Below are 10,070 nucleotides of genomic sequence, written 5' to 3'. Positions count from 1 at the left end.
AGCCTTCAAAAGGGAATTGGATAACTATGTGAAGGAGAAAAAAAATTGCAAGAATATGGAGCAGAGTGGGACCAACTGGATTGCTCTTTGAAAGACCTGGCGCAGAATTGATGGGCTGAATGGCCTCCTGTGCTGTAATATTCTATGATAATTTAAAAAAAATTGTAGCCATTCAATGGGTGACATGAAGACATTATGTAGATCATGCTCATTGTTAAAACATCTTTTAATTTACCGAGGTTTTGAAAGAAATTAAAACAATTAAAACTGCTTTACAAAACCATACTCTGTAGAGCCTATAGCATCTGATAAAAGGCAGAGTACCTGATGACTACATTCAAATTCAATTTCTGCAGCAAGACAGTACTTGTTGCCCAGGAGCAGAGCCTTCTAAAAAAGCTCCCCAGCAATTGGCTAATTTTCTGGTTGTACAAATCTCAAACACCTTTCACTATTTTGCCTTTATAAAAGTACAGAATGAGCTTGGAAATGCCAGAAGTACTGGACTGGTGCCATCAAGTGGCCAAAAGTGACAGTGCAAGACCCCCAGTTATTCACCAGAGCTGTAGAATATGCTGTAAATGCACAGCACAAGATACTTCCAATGAAGGTGGCCATCTGGACCATCTTAATTTATCCATCCACGTAACCCTACACTCCCCCCACCCTCCCGACCATAGTTGCATTTAATTATTTCTTAAACGATTCCAGGGTTTTCACCTCCACCAGTCTCCCAGAAGTCCTCTACAAGTAGTCACCACTGTGTGAAGAACAGCTTGATGTCAGCCTTAATTTTTTTATTAATTTGAATCTGTATCCCCTGGCCCTACTGCCACAGTTTAATTTAAAGTAATATTCCTGAATAAACTTTTCCATAACATTTACTATCTTATGGGGTTAATTAAGCCTCACTCCAGGACTTGAGCACATAATTGAGGTTGACACTTCAATGCAGTAATGAGGGAGTGCTGCACTGTTGGAGGTGCTATCTTTCAGAGGAGACATTAAACCATCTGCCCTTTCAGGCTGGACATAAAAGGTTCCATGGCATTATGCAGAGAGCAGGGAAATTCTCCGTGTCGTGGCCAATATTTCTCCCAAAAACCAACATCATGAAAAAAATTTAATTGGTCATTTATTTGTTTCTGTTTGTGAGTTCTTGCTATCTGTAAATTGGCTACCATGTTTCCATACGTTATAACAGATTATAGTTATAGTGCCTTTAACATAGTAAAATGTCCCAAAGCACTTACCCACCTTCAAATACACAATAAATCCCTCAATCCAATACCCATTCAAGACCCATTCTTTGTCTCTATATGACCAATAATAATCATCGAATTGATTACGCCAGCACAAAATAAGGATACTCCTTGCTGTATGACTAATTTCCATGAATTATATAGCATGATGCAAGTGCACATTATCCTTTAATACAACAAACTCCAAATTAAAACAGAAGCCATCCTACTGTCTCCTCACACCATTGATTCCCCCGAGTTCTCTAACTGTGCCTTTCTCCAATTCAAGTGTTTTTAGGTATCATAGGGCCAGTATCATGAAAGGTGGTTGGCTGCTCCAGTACTACAGAAGGCTCTTGGGACTGAGTTAATGCTCCTCTGATGGCAGCTTGCTTGTGGGAGAGAATTGCCACTGGCTGCATCTCTGCAGCTTGTTCCTAGGCAGCTTGGTGTTTTCTTCCTTGAGCACCAGTGTAGAAGTTAAGGGAGTGGCCAGTGTGTTACCTTGCCTGCCCCGCTCAAGTCATTGAATTTCTTACAACTTCTGTAGGTGAGAGTTGATACTCAGTACAAGTGACACCTCCCTCCACACGGCCCAAGGAATTCTTTGCAGTTACCGCTCACGGGAGACTGAATAATTTGTTGAATCTTGGGAAGGTTTGGAGGTCAGTCTCATTAAAATTGTATGCTCTTGCGTCCCTTTGTATATCCCCTCTTTGGCCAACTCTGGTAGGTCCTCCAGGGAAAGACAGTCTTGAAAAGTGGGACAAAAATCACATGCGTTAGTGCAGTTACCCAACTGTCAATTTTCCTACGTGCCTGTTGCTATCCCACTTGATGTTGCAATCTTCAGCCAGTATTGTTTTTTTTAAAAAAGGGTGCACTCTGGTTTTCAATCGTCCCAGCACAGTAGTACCATTTAGCACAAGAGAACCATCAATGGATATTTAAACAGACCGACCCAGCACATTTTAGCAGATTCAGCTCAGCAAAACATTGATGGTTGCAGTCATACGAACATACAAATTAGGAGCAGAAGTCATAGTCATAGAGAGATACAGCACTGAAATAGGCCCTTCGGCCCACCGAGTCTGGGCCAACCAACAACCACCCATTTATACTAATCCTACATTAATCCCAACCACATCCCCATCTTCCCACAATTCTCCTACCACCTACCTACACTAGGGGCAATTTACAATAGCCAATTTACCTATCAACCTGCAAGTCTTTGGCTGTGGGAGGAAACCTGAGCACCCGGCGGAAACCCACGCAGTCACAGGGAGAACTTGCAAACTCCGCCCAGGCAGTACCCGGGTCGCTGGAGCTGTGAGGCTGCAGTGCTAACCACTGCACCACTGTGCCGCCCAAGTCCTGACTCATTGGTACAAATCCAGCACAATTCAACACATGGAATTTCAGGGCCTTTATCTTTAAACCAATAGCACCAAGGTTGATCGTTCCTATGGTGATGAGGCTTCAAGATCTGTTTTAGTATTAACATTCCCTGCTTTGTGAAGAATGGAGAACAATCTTGCAGTGTTGACAAAAGCACAATTCTTATTTAATAAACAAAATTCAAAATATCCCAATATTATCCATCTATTCAGAAAGATAATGAACCCATCAAATTCAGTCTGTGCTGGACACAAACCTCTATGGGCTGGAGTGCTGATCCATCCGATGCAGACACGATGGGCCGAACGGCCTCCTTTTGTGCTGTATCATTCTATAACTCAAGGTTTCTAAACAAACAAACAATCGGGAGCATCCAAAGGACAGATTCCGAGTATGCCCAAGCACTGTACACACGGTACTGATTTTATCCAAATCAGAAGGATTAAAGGTTGAATGCATTGTCAAGATTTTGACCCCCCAAGTTTAGTGCCCAAGCAACTAAGCTCCAGCTCTGCCACTTTATTTCAATTTAGAACCAATAGACATCGAGGTTGTAATCCTAATCACAAATCCTCCCTCCTTCCCCTTTCGGCAGTGCAAGATTTGTGGGTTGGGTATCACAGAAGCACAGGGGTCAGGATCTTGGCATCACTCATTTTGTGCCTTTTCCTTTTGCTGGCAAGAGCTGTCACAGCAGGAAGTGACAGCAAGCGTGCTCTCTGCATAAATACTGAAAGGATTAAGAGTAGAAATTTTAAATAGAATTTTTTGAATCTGAAATAAAAGCACATATATTTAAATACAATGTGAAATAAAAGTGGAAACATTTAACATGACTTCTTCCTTGCCTTTTTCTAACAAATCCATAAAGGATTACATTTCTGCTTAGGCAGTCCCTCGGGATCAAGGATGACTTGCTTCCAACTCCATTTCAATGGGTTCTGAGATGGCTCACAAGTCCAATGCAGAATCTGCAGACTCTGCCACGAGGGGCAGGTGGTGCTTGAAGGGTTCAGGTAGATGAGTTGTTTGGAGATTTGTGTGCTCCCTCCAATGCCTCAACTTCATCTCCGCATGTGCCCAATGAATTCCCTCGAGGTGTACGATGTCTTCTCGAATTAGCTTTCTCCATCTGGGACGATCTCGAGCCAGGGACTCCCATGAGTCGACGGGAATGTCTCTTCAGGGATGCTTTGAGGACATCTCTCTCAAATGTTTCTGCTGTCCTCCTGGGAGTCCCCTGCTGTAACCATGTTCGGAGTAGAACAGCTGCTTCAGGAGTCTGGTGTCAGGCATGCGACCAACATGTCCTGGCCAAAGGAGCTGGTTTTGGGTGATCAGCGCCCCGATGCTGGGCAGGTTGGCTTGGGTGAGGACACTGCTGTTGGACCGCCTTTCTTGCGACTGGATTTGGAGGATTTTGTGGAAGCACCTCTGGTGGTATTTCTCCAGTGCTTTGAGGTGCCAGCTGTACGTTGTCCAAGTCGCCGAAACATATAGGAGCACAGGGATCATTTCTGCCTTGTAAACCATGATCTTAGTCTCAGGTTTGAGTTCTTGATCCTCAAACACTCTCGGGTGGCCGAAGGCTGAGCTGGCGCTTTGGAGGCAATGAAGAACCTGGTCATCTATGTCTGCTTTCGCTGAGAGGCTTCCAAGAAAATGGTCCACATTTTCCAGGATCTTGCCCTCGATCTGGTTGCCCAAGTGTCATCAACAGAACCAATTTTAAATGTACCCTTTTTATTCTAAATATAAAAAGCAGAACTAATAAAAACTTGAAGCAAGACAAAAATGAAACTAAATTATATTATTTCTGAAATAAAAACAGAAAATGCGAGAAATACTCAGCAGGTCTGGCAGTATCTGTGGAGAGAGAAAAAGAATTAACGTTTCAGGTCTGGTGTCTATACTCTTGGACCGGAGGGCACCGTAAGGACGGATTCACTAGATAGTTCCAGCATCTTCAGCTTTAATTATTAAAAGATTAACAATTGTGATGAAATCACAGGACCATTATTCTGGTAATAGCGAATTACAATATATTAAAAATATCTATAGGTCACAAATCTGCAATGCTCAAGTCGTGCCTCCTAGCAGTTTAGCTGAAGTGACATGCCTAAAGACATCTCCAGATTGGAGCGTCCAACTAACAATGGGACATTGAAGCCCAAATTAGAAACTCGGCAAGAAAAGTCACTGAAGCACTAGAAAGGAGACCAAACCCCTCCTTTTTTACTAGCTCACAGAAGAAATGCAGACACCAGATCCCTTCAGCCATCCAACTTCTAATTTTTCAGTACACAGACAATTCAGTCAACAAAATATTTTTAATTTTCTACATAGAGTTAAAACAAATGCAAATGCAAATCCCTTGAACAGTTTTTAAAAAAGGCCAAACAGAACTCATCCCCAGACTCAAACTTTGGTGACAATAGTTAAAACCATACTCAAGCCTATTAAGTTGGCAAAGTAGGACCGACAAGGCCACTAGTGCAATGACAGTTGGTCTCCCAAAGGGAAAAAGCACAGAAACAGGTCATCAAGGATACCAAAATTTGCAACATCCCTAAATTAAAAGCAAACAGTTCACGGGCTTAATTTTAATCTGCATGAAATATTTAAATATCCAATTTACATCTGAACAAGATTTAAGTTTGTAAATATAAATTTACTTCCAATGGTTTATCAATTTTCTGCTTTTTAAAAAGTACCTCAAGCCTACAGTCTGAAAAGGATTTAGTTACTAGTGTGTGTGGGGGGTTTGTGCCTTGGGCTAAGGCTCCAGTGAATGGCCGGGGAGACTCCACAATGGAACAGGAGACGAAGTTCACTGAAACATCGCCTGTTTCTAGCCCAGGGACACCAAGGCCAATCGTAGCACCACCACCATCTAACTCAGTCCAAACTAAGAATTGAACCAGGGATTTTCCTCCTCTGCATTGTTACATTCTATAGCAAGCAGTACACCTTTACCTACCGAGTCACTGAAAGGGCCCCAAAGTCTCAACCACTTTACAGGTTTGGGTCAATGATTGTATTCTGTTTTTCCTCAGGGGCCTACAGATGGAAAGAATGAAGGTCTGGGATGAGCAGCAGTTCTGTTAGTGCTGCTGTATCCCAGATTTTCCCAAATGATAGACAGTGTGGGATTAATCATTTTATCAGAATTCCTGCCATTTTGAATATATCACAAGGAGGTGCCATGGTGATTTAGGCCAGGTGGCATCACAGTTTCTTCATCGGATTACCCAATTTCCTATTGGGTTCGATTTGCTTAGGGAGAACCTTACTTTCATTTTGTTGGCCATTAGGACCACATTACCCAGTCAATGAGCGAATTGGAAACCACCAACAAAGCACAGTGGAAGCCGTACTCTAATATAATTGCTTGGTATGTTTGGGTTGCGAGATGCTGGTCCCCAATGCAAACCACCAACCGCAGTCCAATTAATCTCAAAATGCTCAACCTTCTACCAATGTAGAGTAAATTGACCACAACATAGGCCCAGAGTAGAGTAACAGAGTAGCTACATTGCATTCACATGGACGAGCACTGGTTAAACTCCAATAAGGGTTCGGATGAGCTTGTGTAGATAACATAATATTTATATCCAATCTCAAAACATTGTAAAATAGCTCTTCATAGATCCAAGATTAGAATGACATACAACAGATTAAAACAAAGAAATGGTTCAAAAATGCACATTTCCACATAATCTCGAAGTGACAGTATCCATTCATCCTAATTGCACAGTTCTAATTAAGCTTTTGTGGAATTGTCAACTCAACTAAAGTGTAGGCAACCTGAATTAAAGACTATTCACTCCAAAAGTTTCATATATTCGTTTCCGAGCATTAGCTTGTGTGTCTTCATGTAAATCAATACCCTCCTTGTTTCCCGTGCTTACTGCTCATGCTTTCCCTGTTCTCTTCAGTAATGTTAGACTCATACTTGCCCCTTGGAATTGTGCCACCATGTCAACTGGGATTGCAACTCAGACCAACAGGAAAGAAATGGACCGGATTCACCATCAGGACCTACAGCACAGGCTATCTCACAACCATCAGCATCTAGTGCATGACTCAATGACAGCAGTCACACTTTTTGTGGGAAGAGTCAAAAAGCCTCAATGCTAGGTTATTAGGCTGACTTAATTATTGTGTATTAATCTAAAGTGACTTTCCCAACTAGCCACAATAAACTACCCACTCCAACCAGAAAATAAACCTGCTAGGTGAATACCCAATTGGTCTAATTGTACCTGTAACATCAATACTACTTTGTTGTATCTCTGGTAATCTTAATCCTCTTTTGACCAATTTCCACCCCACTTTCCAGACCCATGCTTCACCCAGTCCTCACCCAACATCCGCACAAACACATTTTCTGGCAGAGATGGCTGGATAGTGACCAAGGACAGGAACTCGGACCAATTTCTCTTTCTCCCTTGCTAGTCCTGTGTTACTGTGGCTGATTATAGTGTCCTCACTGGCTAAGATTATCTAATTTAGCACCAGAGACTTTGTGCCTCAGCATCACAATGGGCTCTGTATTTATTCACTGAGCTACTATCCCATTACTTCTAAAATTTCAATCTCCTCTCCCATATCAACTCTCAATTTGAGTTAAATAAGGAGTTTCTGCTACCTTGCCTAAAAAGCCACTCTTCATACGCCAGCCTGGACAATGAATGTTAGCTGACCATCCAACTGTGGGGAATATCACATTTATGTCATCACGTATCCATACATGCGTATTGCCAGCGAGGGTTACCAGGTAGAAACCAGGAAGTGGAACCATTGACTATTTTCCTCTCCTTAACCCAGCCAATTGTGGCACTTCTACCATAGCCCTGGCTGAAATCGGTAGATACGGAGAATCAAATTAGGACCTTCCTGGTTTGTATGGCTCAGACATGGAGATTTGCATCTCTGAGCCATTGGGACATTTCTTTAATGGAAATATAACTTTTGTTTACATGAAAGCATCTCACCAGGGTTTTATTAGTGTTGTTCTGGTTGATTGGTGATAATTATCACAGCTTACTGTAGGAATGGAAAAATAGAGCACAAATGCACACTTATTGTGGCTCTCTGTATTGCAATAAGTTGATATGATAAATCAGAAGCCTTCCAATTGAATTAGGCAGGATGATCTCCCAAGGAAGGCTAACTGGAGATCATCCATTTATCCGAGGAATGTGAAAAATACTTTGCTAAAAAAGTTAAATCTCAAATGTTCGCAAAAATCATATGGAACTTGTTAAATAAAAGCTCTGGAGATGTGAATGACCAACACATGGATCTTTGGCGCTCCTGGGAATAAAGGCTGGACAGACAGCACGAATAGACACTGTCTCGTCAGTTCTTTACAAGTGACTTTTCAGGTTTTCCAGACCAGCGATTGATCAGCTGAATTTTAAGCTCGAAGGTGAGGGACGGGTTTGGTCACGTCTTGGAAAAAAGGGTGGGACAGGGCACTCTTCGCTGAGATCCGCTTGCTTGGATCGTACTGAAGCATTTGCTGCAGGAAAGAGGAATCAAAAGTAGGTCAGTTAAATTCAATGTGAACGTTTAAAAAAAAAGTGAAGCATTGATATATAGCAGAATAAGCAACAACTTATATTCATATAGCACCTTTAACATAATGAAATGTCCAAAGGCGCTTCACGGGGGCATCATAAAAGAAAATATGACACCGAGCTACATAAGAAAATATTAAGTCAGATGTCCAAAAGCTTGGTCAAAGAGGTAGATTTTAAGGAGCGTCTTAAAACGAGGAAAGTGAGGTAGAGGCGCAAATAGGTTTAGAGAGAGAGAATTCCAGGGTTTAGGGCCCACACAGCTCAAGGCACTGCTACCAATGGTGGAACAATTAAAATCAGGGATGCTCAAGAGGCCAGAATTCAGGGAGTCTTTATCAAATCTTTATAGAAGCTACCAGCTTGTTTCAAAGACAAACTCTCCCCTCGCTCTCCACCCCACAGCCAAGTGTAAATGATTTCCAGGTTTTTATAATTTGTGTACACTGGCGTGTAGGTAGAAGTACAGAAAACTTCCATTTTCTCCAAGCTTTGCTTGCATTGGTTCTGAGGTGGCTCTGGTTTCAAAGGTAAAGTTAGAAGAGTGAAATTCACCGGAGGACTTAGGACTCTGTTAAATAACTACAACTACGCTGGCCTCTCTATTTAAAACCAGTCCAGAGTTTTAGATAAACATTTTAAAATTCCCTTCACAATTTTCTCACATTCCCAGGCTTCTAGATGGAGTTCCACAGACTGATCATCTGATCACCCTGCAGGTTACTAAATTGATTTGAAATTGTTACATGACATGCAGCTCACACTCGTATCTCATTACTCACCGCTAACAGGTCCCTGCCAACCTGATCCAGAGGGGGGACCACTTTACCAAGATCCTGCTGAATCCACTTTGGGAATGTGTGCTTGTAATCAGGCATGGAGGTTACTCCTGGCCAGACCGAGTCATCTGGTGTTCCGAGAGTTCGGAAAATGCGAAACAGCTGATCAATCTCCGAGTCCCCAGGGAATAAGGCTCTCCTAGTGATCTGAGACAAACAAAACCAAACTAGAATTGGCAATTATTGTTTTAGTAAACCACCCTATTGTCTCAACAGCCATTACAGCTGTGCTCCCCTGGACTTTTGCGTGTACGTATCGTATCTACATCCGGAGCATCAGATACATGGGAACTCAAGTTTCCACCCCTCTCCCTCTGTCCTGATGTTGCGGACTCTTGCTGGGCACAGTTTTACAAGGACCAGCCACTCTCTGATAGGTCATCCAAGTGACCATGCTTCATACACATGCCTGGACAGTGAGTGTTGGCAGAGCATTTAAACATGCAGGTTGGGGGGGAAAGTCAAAGTTGAGCTTGCCTCTGTTCACACAGCGTAAGCACATATTCCATCAGAAGTCAGGACCAGGGACACAGGTTAACATCCCACACTTCTGCCCCCACTCCACTACTGCCCTGGCAGAGATCTGTGCAATCAGCATAGACCAAGAATTGTGTCTGGGGCCTTCTTGGTTTGCATAGCAATACATTTACCCAGAGTCACCAGAAGCAGCCCAGTATAATATTAATAGGCAGTCAGTTACTGATATGGACTGAAGGCACTATATTGTTTAACTGGATGCAGAATCTTCCCTCTACAGGACACAGGGATCTATGTCCATCTTTAAAATGGAAATTGCATCATTGGGGCTATTTCCAAAATGTGTTTTTAAAAAAAAAACAAAAGCAATTAATATTGCTACTTTCACATCCTTTTTCATTTTATCAACGGGTGATTAACATCCAGATACTGACTTGGAAAAATTAGGGAGTCCTACACAGTGATGGTCTCACCAATGTGCTTTTGTTCACTTCCCAAACTAAGGTATGGTCTCGTGTTCCACATTATGC

The 10,070-nt window shown here is 42.3% G+C and overlaps 1 protein-coding gene across 15 annotated transcripts in view; it reads right to left on the bottom strand.

Annotated features, from left to right (window-relative positions):
- cdk2 (cyclin dependent kinase 2) overlaps nucleotides 1-10,070 on the bottom strand; it is an 87,718-nt gene continuing 77,648 nt past the window's right edge. For 14 of the 15 annotated variants that reach the window (XM_068025026.1, XM_068025028.1, XM_068025019.1 and 11 more), the window contains 2 exons: nucleotides 9,007-9,210; nucleotides 1-8,166 (listed from right to left, as the gene is read on the bottom strand). In XM_068025026.1, coding sequence (XP_067881127.1) covers nucleotides 8,062-8,166; nucleotides 9,007-9,210 — 309 coding nt within the window. In that variant the 3' untranslated portion in view covers nucleotides 1-8,061. Of the gene's footprint in view, nucleotides 8,167-9,006; nucleotides 9,231-10,070 lie in introns of those variants that run through there. The other variant, XM_068025034.1, reaches the window with a different exon arrangement.

The sequence above is a fragment of the Heterodontus francisci genome, chromosome X (assembly GCF_036365525.1).
Source record: "Heterodontus francisci isolate sHetFra1 chromosome X, sHetFra1.hap1, whole genome shotgun sequence".
NCBI classification, from domain to species: domain Eukaryota; kingdom Metazoa; phylum Chordata; class Chondrichthyes; order Heterodontiformes; family Heterodontidae; genus Heterodontus; species Heterodontus francisci.
The sequence above is the reverse complement of the archived record's forward strand: the minus strand, read 5'-3'. Positions and strand labels throughout refer to the sequence as shown.